This window comes from Prionailurus bengalensis, chromosome B1, assembly GCF_016509475.1.
Source record: "Prionailurus bengalensis isolate Pbe53 chromosome B1, Fcat_Pben_1.1_paternal_pri, whole genome shotgun sequence".
Lineage (NCBI taxonomy): Eukaryota > Metazoa > Chordata > Mammalia > Carnivora > Felidae > Prionailurus > Prionailurus bengalensis.
The window spans coordinates 32,621,488-32,642,982 of record NC_057344.1 but is presented as its reverse complement, the minus strand read 5'-3'; the positions used below and the strand labels follow the sequence as shown (position 1 = coordinate 32,642,982).

Sequence of the window (21,495 nt, the reverse complement as noted above, 5' to 3'; positions counted from 1 at the left end):
TCTCAGTTTACTCACACATAAAATGGGGCTGGGGGCGCCTGGGTGGCGCAGTCGGTTAAGCGTCCGACTTCAGCCAGGTCACGATCTCGCGATCCGTGAGTTCGAGCCCCGCGTCGGGCTCTGGGCTGATGGCTCAGAGCCTGGAGCCTGTTTCTGATTCTGTGTCTCCCTCTCTCTCTGCCCCTCCCCCGTTCATGCTCTGTCTCTCTCTGTCCCAAAAATAAATAAACGTTGAAAAAAAAAAATTAAAAAAAAAAATGGGGCTGATAATAGTAAGGTTTTTAATGAGGATGAGTAAATTAATAATGAAGTACTTAGAACTGTGCCTGGAACATGGCATGCTTTGGATTTACTATCATTGTAGTTCGTTCTGTGAAAAATGAGGAATTTGCTCTCTTACACATCCTTGCCATAGCTAACACTGTCTCCTTTCTCCAGCCTTCCAGTACAACTCTAATTTTTACTGAAATTAGACTTTAATGTGCAGTATTTAACCATGTAGACATAGTTCACAAACTGCTGTGTAGTATGTGATGGCTCTGTTTCTTACACAATTTTTGTTTTTCCCCTAGTTAATAAGTACTTTTTGTTACTTTTTGGTTTAGTCTTAAATTACTACCTAATCTCATCCCCGAACTTTGACAGATCTGTGAACCTTAGAGTCTGTGCGTTCTTTTCTGTGTTCCTCGGTGTCCTCTGTCTCCTGTGGGCTTGGTTGACATCTGGATCTGCTGGACAGCTGTCACTTTGTGACTTGCTTTCATCATCCTTAGCGATTTCCTTTTCCTCTTCTGTTTGGAATTTCCTTGACCTTGTATCTTTCTCTTTTCTTGGTTTACTGTCTCATTTTTCTGGAGCCTCAGCATATCTAATTAAGTTTATTCGACCAGCATGTTTGGATTATGGTTTTTGTCTTAGTAGAGAAATCCAGGTGACACGTATCTTCCATGAAAATTTTGAAGGCGTTGCTCCACTGTATGTTAGCTTACAGAGTTGAAGAATCCTATTCATCTATTCATTCAACACGTATTTTGATTTTCTGTCTTTTGTGTGGCCTGCTTTTTCATTTGAAGATCTGTTCTTGGTATTAAAATTTCCAGATGGACTATCTTTCATTGTGGACTTGGTGTTTTTATTGATGTTTTCTTCCTCCCCTTGCAGGCTCTCTTTTCCTCCAGCTTCCATTTTGCTCCCTGATTAGTTCAGTCTCCTGTCTGATGCCCAGGTCTTCAGATGTCTGATGATTCTCGAGACTCCATTCATGTTTAAAAGTGACACACTTTAGGGCACCTGGGGGGCTCAGTCGGTTGAGAGTCTGACTTCAGCTCAGGTCATGATCACACAGCTCGTGAGCTCAAGCCTTGCATCCGGCTCTGCTGACTGCTCAGAGCCTGGAGCCTGCTTCGGATTCTGTGTCTCCCACTTTCTCTGCCCCTTCACCTACCACTTCGTGCGTGCTCTCTCTCTCTCACTCTCTCTTAAAAATAAATAAACATTAAAAAAAAAAATAAAAGTGACACACTTTTAAAACCTGACTGGGAGCTCAGTGTGCGTGGTCTGGATTTGTTAGCTGGTGAATTTCTGTGTAGACATGGCCACTTTTTCATTGGAGGAACTCCCAAGCGTCAGAATCCTCTGGCTCTTTTGACAGAGCTGTCTTCTCTAGAAGGAATTCCTTGGGATATAAACCTGAGCCCTAGAACTCTGGAAGTCAGGTGCAGAAAATGACTGGAAGTCTAACTGTTCACTGAGAAGACTTGGATAGCCTCTGTTTTCAGTGCAAACCCTCCTTAGCTGTTTGTGGAGTCTTCAGTCTCATGGAATCCTAAATTTCTGTGTTCCCTCCAAAGTGTAAAGGTCCTTTGTTATTTGTGGAGAGATCTGTGGGTTCAAGCGCTACTGACAGAGTTTCAGTGTTCCCGTTTGGAGTCCTGCCCTTGATCCTGGTTTCAGAAATCCTCTGATGCTTTTAGATACCTGAGCCTTTCTAGGGGTCTCCAAGCAGGTCTGCTTTTTTCCTGTTTGCAAAATGCCCTACCTAAAGAGGCCCTGTCAGTTTCAGCTTTCTCTGGCCTAAGTCAGTGGACATTGTTTGTTGACATTCCATATCTGCTGTTTATTTCTGTTTTTTTCCTGATGGGTATGCACATATACATATGCATATCTAGCAAAACACCTCATACCCGTATCATCTGATTGTATGTCTTAAGAGATGTCCTTGAATATACAGTTTTAGTATCTAGCATTGTTAAAAGTAAGGGCTTTTCACCGGAGCAGTTTTATGGACAATCAGTGCTGTCCTTTGACCTTTTGAGGTTTGCCTCTGTACTGAATAACTTTGGTGACTCTACTCTTTGAGTTCTCACCTTGTTCACCAAATTTATCGACTGCCTAAATAATATTAGTTACGTGTTCTACTTCGCCAAAATGTCCTGCAAATGTACTAGTAGGACTTTTTTTCTTTTTGTGAAGCGTAAGGCCCTGTGTGCTTAGATAGTTCACCTCTTATTTTCTCCACCTTTCCGTTTTAGAAAGAAAACACTTTAAAGGAAAAGTTACATGTTGAGGGGAAATGGCGCTCCATCTTTCTTCCACTATTCTTGCTTTCATTCTTGAATATTTCAGCAAGCACATGGATGATCGTCCAACACCGTGGCAGTCTCCAATCCTTGACTTCCATAGCTCCTGCGACCATCTTCTCTACGTCAGCCATCCCCTCATGTGGTCCCTTGCTGGTGTATTTCCTTTAAGACCTTTCAGCCCACCTCCCTCTCTGACCCACATTTTATCTTTCCAGTTTACTTCACACTTCTCTCATCTTATTAAAGCCTCCAGACTGTTGATCTGATCACACCCGTACTGTCTACTGCTCATCCTTCCCCAATCTAGATCTGTGTCCTAACACTCGAAAGTTTTCTTGCAGATACTTTTTTTTTTTTTTTAGTTTTAAAAATTCACAAAAGTAAAAATACTACATACGCACATGGTTTATTTAAAGACGCAGGATTTTAGGATTTATTTATAAGAAAAAGAGTATGCAGTTGCCTTTTTCTGTTTTTCCGTTCCCAAGGCTCTCATTTTCAACTTTTGTAGCTGTTGCTTTCGGTATTTTCTTTCATATTTCTTAATAACAGGCTTATTTTTCCCCTTGCAGTTCCTTTAAATTGAAGTGTAATGTACTGATTCTAAATTTTATGCACAACTGACCCTTGAACAATGTGGAGGTTAGAGGCACTGATCCCAACACTGTGGAAGATCGTAACTATTAATAGCCAACCGTTGATGGGAAGCCTTACTGATCACACAGCGGATTAACATATTTTGTATGTTACATGCACTGTGTACTATGAACTAGAGAAAAGAAAATGTTATTAAAAAATAAGGAAGAGAAAATGTACTTACAGAATTGTATATATTGAAAAAAAATCTACATACAAGAGAGCCCTTGCAGTACAAACCATGTTGTTCGAGGATCGACTGTGTTCCAAATTGATCACCATTATAAGTCTGGTTAATGTCCATCACCATACAGTTACAAATTTTTTTTTTTTTAAATTTTTTTTTTCAACGTTTATTTATTTTTGGGACAGAGAGAGACAGAGCATGAATGGGGGAGGGGCAGAGAGAGAGGGTGACACAGAATCAGAAACAGGCTCCAGGCTCTGAGCCATCAGCCCAGAGCCCGACGCGGGGCTCGAACTCCCGGACCGCGAGATCGTGACCTGGCTGAAGTCGGACGCTTAACCGACTGCGCCACCCAGGCGCCCCCAGTTACAAATTTTTATGTGTGCGTGATGAGAACTTAAAATCTACTCTCAGCAACCTTTGAGTATATAATATAGTATTATTCACTATAGTCACCATGTTCTGCATTACACCCCCCATGACTGGCTTATTTTATACCTGGAAGTTTGTACTTTTTTAACTCCCTTCACCCATTTTGCCTACTCCCAAGTAGCCTCTGGTAACACCAATCTCTTCTCTGTATCTATGAGCTCCTTTTTTCTTTCTTTTTAAACTTTCAGATTCCACACAGTATTTGTCGTTCTCTGACTTCTCTTAGCATAATGGTCTCAGGGTCCATCTATGTTGTCACAAGTGACAAGATTTTCTTTTTTTTCCTGACTGAAAAATCCTGCGTATACATACCATGTCTTCTTCATCCATTCGTTGATGGATACTTAGGTTGTGTCCATATCTTGGCTATTGTACATAATGCTGCAATGAACACGGGGATGCATATGTGACCTCAAGTTTGTGTTTTCCTTTTCATTGGATAAATACTCAAAAGTGGAATTAGTGGGTCATATGGCGGTTCTACTTTTAATCCTTCAAGGAACCCCCATACTGTATCCATAGTGGTGGTGTTCCCACCAAAAGTGCACAGCGATCCCTTTTCTTCACACCCTTGCTACCACTTCTTATTTCTTTTTGATAATAGCCATTCTAACACGTGCGAAGTGATAGTTCATTAGGTTTTGATTTGCATTTCCCTGACGATTAGTGATGCGGAGCTATTTTTCATGTGTCTCTGGACCATCGGTATCTTCTCTTGGGAAAAATGTCTATTCAGATTTTCCGCCCCTTTTTAAAATTGCTTTTTTAAACATTTTTTGCTATTCAGTTATGTGAGTTCTTTATATATAATTTTTTATGGTAGCCCTTTGTCAGATATGTGATTTGCACATATTTTCTCTCCAGTAGGTTGCCTTTTTGTTTCACGGTTGGTTTCCTTTGCTGTGCAGAACATTTTTAGATTGATGGGGAACACTTAACTTACTTTTGCTTTGTTGTCTTGCTTTCTGTGTCAGATCCAAAAAAACCATTGTCAAGACTGTTGTCAAAGAGCTTACCACCTATTTTCTTCTAGGGTTTTTGTGCTTTCAGGTCTTTTAAGTCTTTTGTCCATTTTTATGTTTGGTGTAAGATAATGGTTCAGTTTCATTGTTTTTGCCTGTGACTGTCCAGTTTTCCCCGTACTGTTTTTTGAAGAGACTGTTCTTTCCCCATTGGATGTTCTTGGCTCTTTTGTCTTCTCTTAGTTGACCATACATACATAGATTTCTGGGCTCTCTGTTCTGTTCCACTGATCTGCATGTCTGTTTTGATTACAATTGCTTTGTAATATGGTTTGAAATTGGACCATGATGCTTCCAGCTCTGTTCTTCTCAAGATTGCTTTGACTGTTCATGGTCTTTTGTGATTCCATACACATTTCAGGGTTGTTTATTGTATGTCTTGGTAAATGCCATTGGAATGTTGATAGGGATTGCATCGAATCTGTTGAATGCTTCCAGTAGTATGGACATTTTAACGATATAAATTCTTCTAATCCATGAGCATAGAATATCTTTACATACATTTGCGTCTTCAGTTTCTTTCATCAGTTTCTTACTGTTTTCATTGTATGGGTCTTTCGCTCCTGTGGTTAAACTTCCTCCTAGTTCAATTCTTTCTGATGCGATTGTTTCTTAATTTTGGTTTCTGCTAGCTCATTATTAGCGTATAGACACGCAACAGATTTTTGTATGTTGGTTTTGTATCTTACAGCTTTACTGAAATCATTTAGTCTAACCGTTTTTTGGTAGAGTCTTTAGTTTCCTGTATTTAATATGCCGTCTGCACATGGTGACGGTTTTACCCCTGTTTCCGATTCGGATGCCTTTAATTTCTTGCCTGATTGCTACTACTTAATCTTTCAGTGCTAAGGCATTAACTGTTGACTTCCCACTGTGGATGATGGGGAATCAGCCTTCTTTCTTCCTTGCACCTTTTATCATACATGCACATACGTACTTTCTGCCCTCTACAACTTCCTAATTGTTGGGTGATGTAGCTATTGGAGTGTTTACGTTATTATGACCGTATAGGTCATTCTGAGCTTATTTTTCTCCGGTTTCGTTTCCCTCCTTTTCTTTTGGGTCATTTGCCATTAGTACAAACAAATCTTAATCTCTCTCTCGAACTCTTCCTAGACCTCCATAATACCCCATTTCTGTGCCTCTTCATCACAGCAAAACTCCTCGACCGGGTTGTCTGTCCTGTCTTGCTCTCCTTCCTGCCGCCCCATCCTCTCTACTACTGCTGGCTGCTCCAGTCGGACTTTCGTCTCTGCCACTCGGTCGAGAAGACTTTCGTCACTACTGAGCACGAATGGCCTACACCTTGCCAAGACAAAGATTAAATCTAAGTTTGCGTCTTACTCAGCCTTTCCTCGGCTTTTGATGTGTTCGACCGCTCCCTCCTCGAAACACTTCTTCACTTGGTTTCTGGGATTCTGTACAGACCTAATTTTCTTCCTGTGGCATTGGTCATTCCCTCTGTGTTTCGTGTGCTGATTGCACCCCTTCTTGCAATTTTCCTCTCAAAAATGCTTGCGTGCCCCAGGGCTTTCTCCTGCCCCGTTTTCTTTGCCTTCCTTAGGTAACCTAATCCCTTCCCATGGCTTCAAGCATCAGCTGTTGGCTCCAAAATGTCAAGCTTTGGCCCAGAGCTTCCCAGAACTCCAGACCTAGATGTCCATTTGCCTATTCAGCATCCTCATTTAGTTGTTTAATAAGCATTTGAAGTATTCCATGGCCACAGCCAAATTCTAGGGTTCCACTCCCTACCGGATTCTCCAGCCCATTTCCCTGTCCTAGTATAAGCTGTCATGCAGTGGCTCAGGCCAACTATCTGTCAATCTGCCTTGGTTCCTTTCTTCCACATCCAGCCCATCACTACCTTTTGGTTGCCTATTAAAGACCTTTCTGTAATTCCACCTGTCCCACGGCTCCCCTGCCACAACCCTAATGTGATTCCTGCCTAGATTGCCAAGTGCCACTTCCTAACTGGTCTCCTTACTTCCCCCTTTCCCTAATGCGTCCACCATCCCTCAGAGTGGTTCTGATACATTAAACCAGATCATTCATTCTGCCGCTTAAAACCTTCCCATGGCTTTGTTATGCCTTGAATTAAACCCAGACCCCTTCTTTGAAGCCTCCTTGATCTGAGCCTTGCCCACCATTAGCCTCAGATCCCCATCTCCCTCCATTTCCTGGGCGTGGTGGGTTTTTCTATGCTGCGTCCTATTTCTTCCATCCCGAGGCCTTTGTTCTTGTTCTGCCTCCTTATTGCGGAATGCCTTTCTCCCCCAGTATCTTCCCTCCACCAGCACTTTCTCATTGTTGTGGCTTCAACTCAGATACTGCTTGGGATACAGTGCCGTCCTGATGCAACCGAAAGCAGCACTTTTACTTCATCACATGCCTTTGTTATCTTCTCCGTAGCACCTCTTGTACCTGAAACTACATTAATATGTTTTCAGAATTTCAGTCTAGAATATAATTTCTCCCCTGTATCCTGAGCCCTTGGAACACTATCTGAGACACAGGAGGAATGTTTCCTGACAAGATTCATGGAAAAAGGAAGCAGGGCATTTTGAAGGTTGCGTTTACTTTGTATATTCCCATTCTCCATCAGGAAATAGAGAAAAATGATTCCAACTAGGGAACCTTTCATTTGTTTAGGCAGCATTTCAAAGTGCTTTAAATTCCGAGGACATTAGACCTTCCCCTACCGTGTTCGCTTATGAGTGTGAAAAAAAAAAAAAAAAAAAGCCATTGGAGGCAAATTGTATGACTTTGGGATAACCCCTTTATTTTCTCCGTATCTCCTAGATACGGGTTGGTCGCCAGCTTTGTATGAGTGTTATGTGTTGTTTATGTCATAAAGGTTTTACATCATCAATCATATTGGGATGTAAAATATTGTTACGGTGTAACAGTTGGCTTTGTGAATGTATTTAACTGGGAATAGAATCAAGTGTGTGACCAGATTCATCATCAAACATGCTTCAAGCTTTTCACTGATTCTTCTCCATATGATATCTTAAAGGGAGGTAATTTTTTACTTGACTTTTGCTGGTCGGTGTAATTTTTAAATTGTTACAAGCTCCGGATGGGTGGAAATATGTTAGTCTAAATAATAAAGGCGGGGGGGGGGGGGAACCTGGACAGAGAACTTAATAATTTATAGGTAAACAGAACTCTTAAATTATATGTTACTTGGATTTATCTGGCACTTCTGTCGCTGCCAGTGTCAATTTCATTTGATGGCTCTTTGGCTGAAACCCTGTTAGAGTTTCCAGAAAGCTCCTGTGCTTACACCATTTGGCTTTGGAGTTCTAGTGAATGGCCGGCTTCCAGCTCTGAGGAAGTAAGGTCCCAAGAGATCAGGAGAATTTAGCTGGGGAGAGGATAAGTGTGAAGATGGGTATCTGAGCTATGACAGATCATCTGTGTCTTGTCCTGGCCTTCAGGGGGGCAGGTGTGCGGATGGAAATGAGCAGTCAGACTAGCTCGGATTGAACGAGGTGCATTGAGACCATCATGTGTCCTGCAGATGATTTTCGGTGTTTTTTTTTTTCTTTTTAGCAAGTCAGGTAAAGTTTCCAAATTGGCAGGTTCCTCTGTCCCTTCTTCCTTGCCCCATCTCTAGGACTCAGCGTTTTCCTGTATTCTCCATATAATTGCTTACACTCGCCTTTCCAACATTTTTGTCCTAAACTTCTTTCTCTTTCCAATTGGGTTTGCTGAGGCTGTCTCAGGTTGTGGACTCTAAGTTATAAAAGAGAGGCCTTAAGCTCCCCAGAAAGAATCCTTCTAAATAGGTGTTTAGCCCATCAAATAAGAAGGCATGTGTTTTGCACGGGTGCCTTTTTAAAGCGCTTCCCCACCTACGCTGGACTTTTGTCATGTGCATGGACTGACTCTCACTATTGACCAGCCTGTCACAACATGGCTAGACATACCACACAGCTGTTCCTCTTTGCTCAGGTTCAAAACTAAGGAAGGAGCAGAGGAAGAGCTAGGATCATGGCTGCACACGAAATACTCAAAACTGAAAATACGTGATTCAAGGGGGAGAAGAGACTCTCCCACGCTAATTGATTCCTCCTGATCTTCAGAAAGTCTTTATGTATTGAGTTCTGGATCCAGTGGTTACGGGCCTAGAATACAGAATCTGGTTTGATTTCATCCATAATACCCTCCGCATCTCTATTTTAACAGGGCAGTCCTGTACTGCATCGAAATGTTAATTCTTTAAGAGAGCGAATGTCCGCCTTCCAGTCAGCTTTTCACTGCATCAAGGAGAATGAAAAAATGACTGACTTCCCCGAAGTCTCAGAGGCAGAAGGAGAAGTCACGACAACAGGCTTGAGTGAGTAGAAGGAATTCAGTTTGGACTTCTGTGTTGATTCAGACGAACCTCTGAGGTATAAAAAAGATGGCGTTCCACAGTGTGAAGGCAGTCTTTTCTGAGCAGAGCTCGGTATTTTTAAATGGAGCCTAACACTTAAAATTTGGGAAATTTCACACAAAAATTTAGATTTCTGGTTTGTCTTGGAAAAAACTTGCTATCAGGCATTCCTGAGCCTACGTCTCCACATGGCCGCGATTAAGTTTTAAGTGTTAACATGTCAGAGCCAGTTAGCTCGTTTCATCTTCAGAATAAGGCATGTGGCAAATGTGAGCGTTCAACCCGTGATCTTTAGAGGCTTATTATTAAGTTTGGCAAGCATTTCTACGAATGCCAAACACCGAACCCCGATATTATAAACAGATAGATCTAATCTGACATCTTAATAGCCTGTCACATTCTTTACCATAACTTTAGGTTGTAATTCATTTGGTTATTTTTGCCTGTCACTTTTGATTTTCCAATCACAGAGCATTTGAAACATCAGAATTAGACAAAATCTTGGCATTGGCGTAATCATCACAGCCATTCCTCTGGTGCTTTGCACTCTAAGGTTCCAGATGATTTGGTTTTGGTTTCTTGAACCACCTTCGGGCACATTCCAGCACCTCCCCATGTGCAAGACACATCCAGTTCATCTGCCTGACCCACTCTACTGCACCCGTTTATATTTGTAGTTTGTAACTTACCTATTTTTCTCTTGTGACCTGCATTTGCAAATATTTTACGGCCATGATCGCTGTAGTTCTGCAGACGATTAAATTCACTTTTTGTATCTAGGAAGAACAGAGGCACATTGTGTCCGGGCTTTTCATAAAATCTTACGTAGTCAAAGCAGAACCAGCGTTAGAACATAACCACATCCTTTAAAATGCTTTAAAGGAAAGGGTCCATCGTAAACTTTAAAATAGAGTGAGATACTATAACAGACATGGAAATGTGTATTAATATATTTTAGTACCTTTTTAAAGTCTAGAAGAAAACTCTCGTAATGTTTGTTATCCTTTTAGTAGTGATGTTCTCTTGCCTCACAGTTAGATTTCTCTCCTGAATAGAAAAATGTCCTTCTCACTGGCAAAGTGTTTAGGTTCAAGCGTTACGTTTTACTAAAGTCATTATCGACGAAATTTTAAAACGATACCGGAAAAGAAAAATATTTATGCCTGTGTTAATGTTTTTATTTTGTATACGTAGCCAAAAAGGAAAGGCTTGGGCAGTGTCCACAGTTTGAGTTCTCTGCAGATTTATCTTCCAAACGTCGAAGGATATCCTCTCAGAGCAACTCTGATGAAAATCTCCCTGACGCAGTTGATCTCCAGATATCCCGTAGAGCCCCTTCTCCTAATACAGGCACAATGTGTGCTGTTGAAACTTCTCCTGCAGATTTTTCTGAGGTAATTCACTTACTAGAATCATAGGAAAATGAAGCTTTGGTTTTCTGGCTAGGCGGTTTTAAGACTGTCCGAACCCTTTTTCAGTTATGGTACCTTGTACTTCTATACCACAGCTGAGTTTTAAATTGCACTGTGTGTGTGTGTGTGTGTGTGTGTGTGTGTGTGTGTGTGTATTTCCTACTTGCTAAATTTTTGTTGTTGTTGGCTTAATGGTTATTAGACCATTGTTATTAGACCATGGTTATTAGATTAATATGTTGCTTTTGGTTACAGAAAAACATTTTATGAAAGTATTAAGCCTTCTGGTCTTCTGCTTGCGAGGAATTGTTCTAGATACTGGTGGTACCGCGGTGAGAAATCACAGTCCTGCCCTTGAGCAGCTTTTCGACTGCTGGAGGAGGCAGACGTAGGAGCATATTATTTACACGTAACTGGCGAATGAGTTGAGGATTATATATGGGCTGTGCAGCTCAGGTGTGGGGGTCTTACTGCCACCCATAAGTGGCACCAGTAAGTTGAACTGCCACCAATAAGAATTAGTGAAGAATTAGTGAAATATTTCCAGTTAAACCTAACTGGTTTAATACCGGCTGGGAAGCAGGCTGCTGTTTAGCTGCCCTTTGCTCTGCTTGCTTCTTCCAAGTAGCTGGAGGGATTTTTGTTGCTTATAACTACTTGAAGCCTGTCAAGATTATCAAAAGACGGTAAGCAGTGTGAAATAATACTGTTGAAGATCCTTGACCTTCACTCACACGTAGACAGGAAGCTAGTTAGCTCATCACTGGCTTTCCTTGCTTTAATTGTGCTGTGATACAGCAGGTTCCCATAGCTTCAGTGAGAGGAGACACCTGACACCATTAGAGCTGGAACATTCCTGGCACCTTCTCTGTCACGTAGATTCAGTGCGTCTCCTATCGATCTTATCTGGACCCGCATAATGAATGTTTGATAGTCATTAAAGATTCTTCAGGGTCCAGTAGGTTTCATTTGTATCTTGGAGTCACTTACAATCTCCGCTCCCTCTGCTTTTTCCTCCCGGATATGAAATCATCGTCTGACAGAACCAGTCGTTTCTCATCAGAACTTTGATTGTTTGGACATACACCACGATTTAGAAATGGCTTCCACAGTAATATGAGTGTGTTTTCTGTCCTAGCCATTGATGGTTTTCCTAGCCTAGCTATTGATATCCTGTTGTTTGATTAGTAATTATATAACATCCTTCGTTAATTTTGAGAATTTTCTCTTTAGAATCAGTTAATACGGTTTTGTAGACTTCGAACAATAAGGCAACAAAAATGTGTCCTATAAACTTTTACTAGGGAGCTGAAATTTGTTTGGTAGGATGTTTAGGCTGCAGATGTTTTTAGTTCCATTCCTGTATTTTGTAAAAATGAGGCAGATAATGATTGATTGGCTTAACATCAGATTTCCAGATAATCTGTAATGCTTACTCAAATCTTTACAAAGATGTCAGTACTCCTGTAAGTAGCAAGATTTAATATTTCTTTAATTTTTTTCCTCCCAAGAAATCTTTTGAATCTGGTTTAAACGCAGTCTGGATATTTGGTTGAAGAGTCTGTTTCACTTTCAGATCTCACAGAAGCTTCAAGTGGTAAGTGTTTAATCTTTCCTTAATACATGCCAATTCACCCATTGAAACATACTGTTCAGTGGATATTTATGTTTCAGCATTTACCTATATGCTGAAATCTGGGAAAACTGAAACGGTGCCCTCCATTTGAGGAGCTCACAGTCTAGTACAAATGTTTCAGAATTCTTGTTATATGAGAGATGACTTTTATTTTTTTTGAACTGCCACCAGTAAGAATTAGTGAAATATTTCCAAGCTGGTAGAATCCATTATAAAAAACAGAATCTCTGAACCCTTAACTAGTGTGTTTTGTAAGACAAAACACTGCACATGTTGTTTTTGGTTTTTAAGTTTGTGGAAAGGGACCAGCATTCCAAACTTGCCCCAAATCAGTATGCTTATATTGAGTGAAAGTTACCTGTAAGGTATTAGGTTTACTTTCAGCCTACCTGTGTCTTGAAATCTTTTTTTTTTAATATTTATTTATTTTTGAGAGACGGAGAGGGACAACATGAGCAAGGGAGGGGCAGAGAGAGAGGGAGACACAAAATCTGAAGCAGGCTCCAGGCTCTGAGCTGTCAGCACAGAGCCCATCACAGAGCTTGAACTCATGAACCACGAGATCATGACCTGAGCAGAAGTTGGATGCTTAACTGACTAAGCCACCCAGGCTCCCCTGAAGTAACACTCGTATGTATATAGTTAGGTCTTGCTTTTTTATTTATTCTGAAAAACCCCTTCTTTTCCATGGGAGTGTTTGGCCCATTAGCTTTTCAAGTCATTATTGATACGGTTTGATTTAAATCTACCTTTTTTGGGGGGCACCTGGGTGGCCCAGTCAGTCCAGCATCCAACTCAGTTTCGGCTCAGGTCATGATCTCACGGCTTCCTGGGTTCGAGCCCCCCATTAGGCTCTGCGCTGGCGGTGTGGATTCTGTCTCTCTCTCTGGCCCTCCCCCACTTATGCTGTCTCTCTCTCAAACTTAAAATTTTTAAATAAGTAAATAAATACCGTTTTTTCACGCGTATTCTCTTCTGCTTTTTGTTCCTCTGTTTCCCTTTTGTCTTTCTTGAGTATATTTGAAATCTCCTTTTTGGAAATCCGTTTATTCATTACCTTTTATCTGTTTTCAATATTAAAATATTAAAAAATATATGTATAAGTGTATATATTACATATACATATATACATATTAAACATAGTATACACATATGGATATATGTGTATTATATATATACATATCATACATGTTATTGTATGTATGTATATACATGTATACACGCATATAGGTATATATGTATACATGTATATATGTATACATACATATGTATTAAGTGATCTCTAGTCCTAACATGGGGCTTCAACTCACAACCCCAAGATGAAGAGTTGCATGCTTTACAGAGCCTGCCAGGCGCCCCTATCCATTACCTTTTAAACTCACCTTGTTGCATCTTTTTTGTTCATAGTTACAATTGTAATATACATCCTTAACCTTTCACAGTCTACTTAGAATTAATACTGATAACTTCAGGTAAAAGACAGTACATCATGATGATTTATAAGAAATACAAATTGGTACAATGGATTACTACTTGGCAATGAGAAGGAGTGAAATCATGCCCTTTGTAGCAACGTGGATAGAACTAGGAGGTATTATGCTGAGTGAAATTAGCCAGAGAAGGACAGATATCATATGTTTTCATGCATATGTGGATCTTGGGAAACTTAACAGAATACTGTGGGGGAAGGGAGGGGGAAAAATAGTTACAAACAGAGAGGGAGGGAGGCAAACCCCAAGAGACTTCTTAAATACAGAGAACAAACTGAGGGTTGATGGCGGGGCAGGGGAGGGGAAAATGGGCGATGGACATTGAGGGCAATTGTTGGGATGAGCACTGGGTGTTGTATGTAAGCGATGAACCACGGGAATCTACCCCCAAAACCAAGAGTACTTTACACACTGTATGTTAGCCAATTTGACAATAAATTATATGTATTAAAAAAGAAAAAAAAGAAAAGGACCCTGGCCTATAGTCCTTGGACATTCACTTTCAAATGGAGAGCTTTCCTCCTATTCCTCCTTTCTAATCTTATGGTCTAATGAACTTTTGCCTGCTGCTCAAAAAAAAAAAAAAAAAATGAAGAAGAAATACATTTTGGTTATCTACATGAATATTCATTGAATGAGTAAATATTTGGATGACCAAATATACATCCTTCAGATAAATTTGGTGTTCATCCACAGTTCCTAAAAATACTTTAAAGCCATGAAGGTGACATAGGTGTCTTATTACTAATGAAGGTGGCTTTTGGACCCCACCCAGTGGCAGGAGCTGGTTGCTGGGCGGACCAGCCATGTGATTGGAGGGTTCAGCCCCGCCCCCTGACCTCTGAGGAGAGGAGAGGGGCTGGAGGTTGAATCAGCCAGTGACTTCACCAGTCATGGCCATGTAATGAAACCTCCATAGAAACTCAAAAAGACAAGGTTCAGAGAGCTTCCGGGTTGGTGAACATGTGGAGATGTGGGTACCTCACCCAATGTTCTCTTCATCTGGCTGGTGATTCATATCCTTCATCATTTCCTTCAATAAACTGGAAAACATAAGTGTTTCCTTGAGTTCTGAGCTGCTCTGGCAAATTCAGAGAACATAAGGAGTAGGTCCCGAGAGCCTCTTGATTGATAGCCACGCTGTCAGAAGTGGAGGTCACAATCTGGACTCGTGACTAGCATCCAAAGTCTAAGGAGGAAGTTGTTGGAACCTCTGGTCTGTAGCAGGTGGGTCAGAGGCACAGGAGACAGCCCAGGATTTGTGACTGGCATCTTAAGTGGGAGATGGGGGGGTGCGCTTGTAGAACTGAGCCCTTCACCTCCAGAAGCTGATGCTGTCTCTGGATAGTGTCAGAATTGGGTTGAATTCTTAGACACCCCGCTGGTGTCTGAGAATTGCTTGCTGGTGGTCTGTCTGGGAGATTCCCTTCCCCTCATGTTAGAATTGGGTCCCGGAACCCGAATAGAGTTGGTGTTAGGGAGATAGAAGCTTTACCTACTGTATAGATCTATTTCCTATCTCCCCACCCGTGTCTTTTATGGTACTTGACACTATAGATGCCCTCTGTATTTAAATCCCACAATATTTTTGCTCTCACCAATCCTATATATTGGGAGCAGAATCTTCTCTGGTTATCCTGATAGCCATCATTTCTGATGCTCTCCATTCCTTGCTGAGGATCTAAGTTTCCCTCTGGTATCATTTACCTTCAACCTGAAAAAGAACTTCCTTCAGCATTTCTTGTAATGTATGTCTTCTCTGACTTAATTTGAATCATAACATGATGGCTGAGGCACAGAGCGGTGTTAGATTTTGTAAAAGGGGATAGAAAATACTTAGGGGAGAGCTCGCAGAGGAGAACCCACGTGATACCTCCATGATCTCCTTGCCTTCTCCACCCTGTCTTACCCACCTTGCCGGAGATGCAGCCCGTGAATCTGCCTTCCTACTCTGTTCTGCCCTCCGTATATCTGAGATGAATTTTATGGACGTTGATAGCCTCACTGGCCGTCCCTTCTGTTCCTTAATCATACCTTCTCTTTTCATTTAAGCTTCCAACCCTCCTTCCCTTCCTTTTTTTTTTTTTTTAAGGTATTTATAATTCATTTCTTACAAAAAATAATTCTTCAGCACAAGTGTGTTTTCTGTGCTGTTTTTCTTTTATATCAACATGCGTACATGTAAATAATTAGATATCATTCAAAATTTAACTGGGCCTCCTGCAGTTTTATTTGCTAGATCTGGCAGCCCTGCTCACAAATGACTGAGATAAAAGTTCCCTGGTGCCCCTTCGTCGTCTGTGTCTTTTTTTTTTTTTTTAATTTTTTTTTTTTAACGTTTATTTATTTTTGGGACAGAGAGAGACAGAGCATGAACGGGGGAGGGGCAGAGAGAGAGGGAGACACAGAATCGGAAGCAGGCTCCAGGCTCTGAGTCGTCAGCCCAGAGCCCGACGCGGGGCTCGAACTCACGGACCGTGAGATCGTGACCTGAGCTGAAGTCGGACGCTTAACCGACTGAGCCACCCAGGCGCCCCCGTCGTCTGTGTCTTCTATTGACAGGAAAAGGAAAGATGTCAGAAGCAAATGGCCTGGGCCACTCACCACCACACCCTCCTGCCTCTCTGAACAAGCATGCCCACCCTCCCCCTGCCCTTTCCTCCTGTTATGGTAGATCCTCTGGGCTCTTATCTAAGGCCAACCCCTTCAGTATGGTCCCTTCCCTCTTTGAGGACCTTCTGCATGAAGTGGCCCCTCTTTTCAGAGTTGTTCATTTTTCCCATTAACATGCAACGTGCTGTAGTATCTCCCATTTTAAACCGGCCTTTGTCCCGGGGTTTCCTTTCAGCCAGAACCCCATTTCCTCGTTTTCCTCTGTAGCAAAGCTCCCTTTTTTAAAACAAAAAAAATTTTTAATGTTTATTTATTTTTGAGAGACACAGAGCATGAGTGGGGGAGAGGCAGAGAGAGAGACAGAATCTGAAGCAGGCTCCAGGCTCCACGTTGTCAGCACAGAGCCCAACGCGGGGGCTTGAACTCACAAGATCATGACCTGCAAGATCATGACCTGAGCCGAAGCCGGCGCTTAACCAACTGAGCCACCCAGGCGCCCCAATGTACCAAAGCTCCCTTAAAAGGACAGGCCGGGCCTGTCCCCTCGCCTCCCATTCTGTCTCGATGCAGCTCCAAATGGGCCTCGGTCACCAGTAGCCTCTTCATTGCTATCCCAGTAGTCACTCTCCATGTACCCTCTCCTTGGCGTCTCAGCATGGCAGGCAGAGCTGACAGTGTCCTCCTGTGAGAAACCATTTCTTCACTGGGCATCGGGATTTCATTCCCTCTTGTTTCCCCCTATTTCCCTGGCCATTTCCTATTTGTCTGTTTTCTTTATTCCTTCTCTTCCATCCTGACCTTTAAACATTTGAATGCCCTGGGTTCAGTGCTCCCGACTTCTCTCCACACTCACTTCCCTAGGTGATTGTAGGCATTCCCACCACCTTGAATGCTGTCTCTGTGCTGTTGACTTCAAAATTTCAATACCCGTCCTTGGTGTCCTCCCTGAACTCTAAACCTAAGTGCTCAGCTGCCTTTTCTGGTCTCCACATGGATGTCTAATAAACATCTCGGACTTAACATACTCAAATGGGTCTTAACTGTTTCTCCTTCTGGAGACTGCTCATCTGTTTGTTTCGTTTTTTTTTTTTTTCCATCTCCGTAAACAATACTGACCATTCACCCAATTGGCTTGTGTCAAAAACCTTGACATTACCTTGACACCTCCCTTTCAAAAGTTAAACTTGAGTGCCGTTAACAAATGCTGTTGGCTTTATCTTGACAATATATCAAATGCCTAACCATTTCCCACCTCCTAAGTATCATCACTGTGGTCCAGGCTACCGCCTTCTCTTGCCTGGATTGTTTTGTCTCCTCTGTGATTTCCCTGCTTCCATCTCTGTCCACCTCCCTCTTCGGAATCTTCTACACGGTGGGCAGGGTGCTCCTTTTAAAATGACAGTTACACTATATCATTCCCCTTCTCAAAATCTTTCATTGACCTCCCGCTGTACCTAGAATAGTAGCCAGTCCACACCCGGCCTGGTCAGTCCTTAGCCTTCTCTTGGAAGCTTCTTATCTCTCTTCTCCTTGCTCAGGCTGTTCCAGCCACACCGGCCTTGTTGTCCCTCTAGTGTGTCAGGTACGTTCTTATCTTGGATCTTCGCACGTGGCTTCATGCATGTAATGTTCATCCCTAGATGTGTGCGTGGCTCACTTCGTCCCTTCACCCAGATGCCTGCTGGATCCCTGAGACACCTCAAAACAGCAGCTCCCCCCTCCCACCATGTCCTGCCTTATCCCCTTAACTTCTGCATCATTTCCTTTAAAGGCCTAAATTACTACTTGTCGTTATCGAAACATTTCTTTAACCTTGTCTCTTTATTTGGAGAGATATAAAGCGACTGTAGAGTCGCTTGCAGTTGTACGAAATAATATAGACATCCAGTGTCCACCCTCCCCAGTGTCCCCCAGTGGTGACATCTTGGGTAGCAGTAATATGGTGTCACAACCAGGAAATTAACACGGATACAATCCACTGACTTTTCTTCAGATGTCACCAGCCTGACTTGCACTCATTTGTGTGTATATTTAGTTCCACGTAATTTTAACACGTGGGGAGACTCATGTGGCCACACTGCCTTCAGTCAAGATAGAGAACCGTTCCAGCAAAGGCAACCCTCATGCTGTGCTCCCCCTTTCGTAGCCATAGCTTCCTCTCACCTTCTACCCCTCCCAGGTCTTTTATACTGTCTATTTGTTCCCCAAAGTGTGGGAGCTTTATGTGGGTTTTGGTTTTGGTTTTGGTTTTAGGTTTATTTTGAGAGAGAGTGCATGCGAGCAGGGGCGGGGCAGAGAGAGAGAAAATCCCAAGTGGGCTCCACACTGTAAGCATGGAGCCTGAGGCAGGGCTCGAGCGCATGAACCGTGCGGTCATGACCTGAGCCGAAACCAAGAATTGGGACGTTTAACCGGCTGAGCCACCCAGGTATCCCGGGGGCTTTGTGTGTTTTATTCATTGTTGTATCTCTAGCACCTAGAAAGGAGTGCCTGTCATGTCTAGGTCTAGCACCTAGAAAAAAGGGCCCAACATGTTTGTTAAATGTGGGTCATAAAGAAATACTCCCGTGAGAAAAAAACTTTGCAGGAGGAAGCTTTGCCTTGTTTGCAGGCACACACAACATATAAATGTTTTGATTTGATAATCTTTCCTCTTCTCATCCCATCTTCTCCCTCCCACCACCCTTGCATCCTGAGATACCTCTGACTCCAGCAGTAAAATTGGTCCTCAGTTGTTGTTCGGCTCAGGTTAGTTTTATGGTGTAAGTCTTGGGTGTTGTGAGTGGAGGCAGGCTAACAGTCAGTCGGTCTGTTTTGCGAGCACCGTCTTAGATTCGTGGGAGCCAAAACTCTTCGCTTACCTTTACCCTCAGTAGTTAGCAAGTTGTGACCATTGCCACTTCTCTGTCTTCTTTTTTTTTTTTTTAATTTTTTTTTTTCAACGTTTATTTATTTTTGGGACAGAGAGAGACAGAGCATGAACGGGGGAGGGGCAGAGAGAGAGGGAGACACAGAATCGGAAACAGGCTCCAGGCTCTGAGCCATCAGCCCAGAGCCTGACGCGGCGCTCGAACTCACGGACCGCGAGATCGTGACCTGGCTGAAGTCGGACGCTTAACCGACTGTGCCACCCAGGTGCCCCTCTGTCTTCTTTTTATATATCCAAATGAAATTCCAGATATCATTCCCCAAGCAGGATATATTAGGGTCGAATTTCTTTCTTTCTTTCTTTTCTTTCTTTCTTTTTTTTTTTTTTTAAGTTTCTTTATTTATTTTTAAGAGAGAATGAGTGCAGGGCAGGGGCAGAGAGAGGGGGAGACAGAGAATCCCAAGCAGGCTCCATGCCGTCATTGCAGAGCCCAACGACCCCACACAGTCGATCCCCTGACCGTTAGATCACAACCTGAGCTGACAGCAGGAGTCGGGCATTTAATCGACTGAGGCACCCAGGCGCCCCTAGGGTGGAATTACTTGTAGCACGTTATTCTCTTTGCAAATACATGATGTTTTTGGTGTGGAACAACCTGATTCAGATGCCTTCTACGTCTCTTGTTTACGTGTTTACTCGGAAGGAGTCAAGGTTGCTGAGTGTGTAGAGGGCGAAAGGTCAAGTGTTGCTGTTTCCCTTGACAACTTGACGGAAGTGAGCACAGACACCACTCCTGAAGGCAGGTCACTGGTCACTCCACTCTGCAAGAGGGACGTTGCATCCTCTGAGACCTTCGTACTTCGTTCGGTGCTAAAGAAACCCTCTGTTAACCTGTTTCTAGAAAGCCTGCAGGTAAGTTGAGAGCTACTTGTCCTAAAGCGAATGGAATAAAAATTCATTTTGGTTTAAAACAGCACGAGAAATCTCATGTTAAAATCCAGGCTGCGGGCGCCTGGGTGGCTCAGGCTGAGCCTCCGACTTCGGCTCAGGTCATGATCTCACGGTTCTTGGGTTTGATCCCCGCGTCGGGCTCTGTGCTGACAGCTCAGAGCCTGGAGCCTGCCTTGGATTCTGTGTACCCACCTCTCTCTGCCCCTCCCCCCACCCATGCTCTGTCTCGCTCTGTCTCTCAAAAATAAATAAATGTGAAAAAAAAAAAAAAATCCAGGCTGTAAATGCTGTGAGAAGTTTGAATGGCTGGGCTCTGGAGTCCAGGTGCCCGGTTTCAAACTCTGACTCTGAAGTTTAAGAGCTGGGCAAATTCTGTAACCTTTTTGTACCTTGGTTTCGTCTCTGCAAGGATGGCTAGTTTGAGCAGAGTAAGTGGAATAATAATAGGAAAGTAGCACCAGTGCCCGGCAAACGAGAGGTAATTTTTTTTCCAATCCGTACGCATTTAAATATATAGCCATGCCTACACATCTCTTTCTTTTCTGTTTTCTCTTTTAAAGTTTATTTATTTATTTTTGAGGGAGAGGGCATGTGTGTGCCCGCAAGTGGGGAGGGGCAGAGAGAGAGGGAGGCAGGAGATTGAGAATCCCGAACTCAACAACCGTGAGATCATGACCTGAGCCGAAATCAAGAGCCAGACTCTTCACTGACGGAGCCACCCAGGCGCCCTGCCTACACATCTGTTTCTAAAGCCAAAGTAAAGTAGTACCTTCTGTTTACAGACATAGTTATGGTCAGTGGTTATTTAACTGTTTAACAGTTTTTCTGATGTGGGTCTCTCTACAGGGCTGCTTATTCATATCCTATGTATTTGGTTTCTTTTCAAACAGGCTTAGCATCTTCATGATCCTTATAACTCTTACTGATTAACGACGTTACGTAGCAAACATCCAGTCCTACCACTGAAATTATGTGAAGATTTTTATAATTGATCTTTTTACTAAGCTCTCCAAAGTTTGTAGGTGTATACACTTTGAGTTGTTTGCTAAGTTTCACAGTTGTTTTGATTATGAACAAATGTAAAAATTCACAAGAATTTTATTTTCTAAGTTCACTTATTTCACAAATAATGGGCGTTTTCCTGGTCAGGAAAATGAAATGGACTTGAGAGACAGTTGCTCAAGGAGGGTTGTTTGGGGCAGGGCATTTGCTTAGAGAAGGAGGGGATTTTGGAATGGGTGCACTGGAGAAAATGAACAGCTCTAGAGAGCAAGGACTGGTCCA

The 21,495-nt window shown here is 42.5% G+C and overlaps 1 protein-coding gene across 1 annotated transcript in view; it reads left to right on the top strand.

The window, feature by feature from the left end:
• The window catches only part of CDCA2 (cell division cycle associated 2), a 48,717-nt gene that overhangs the window by 6,357 nt on the left and 20,865 nt on the right, over positions 1 to 21,495 (top strand). The window contains 5 exon segments of the mRNA XM_043561386.1: positions 9,051 to 9,201; positions 10,435 to 10,634; positions 12,164 to 12,184; positions 12,186 to 12,249; positions 19,964 to 20,172. Coding sequence (XP_043417321.1) covers positions 9,051 to 9,201; positions 10,435 to 10,634; positions 12,164 to 12,184; positions 12,186 to 12,249; positions 19,964 to 20,172 — 645 coding nt within the window.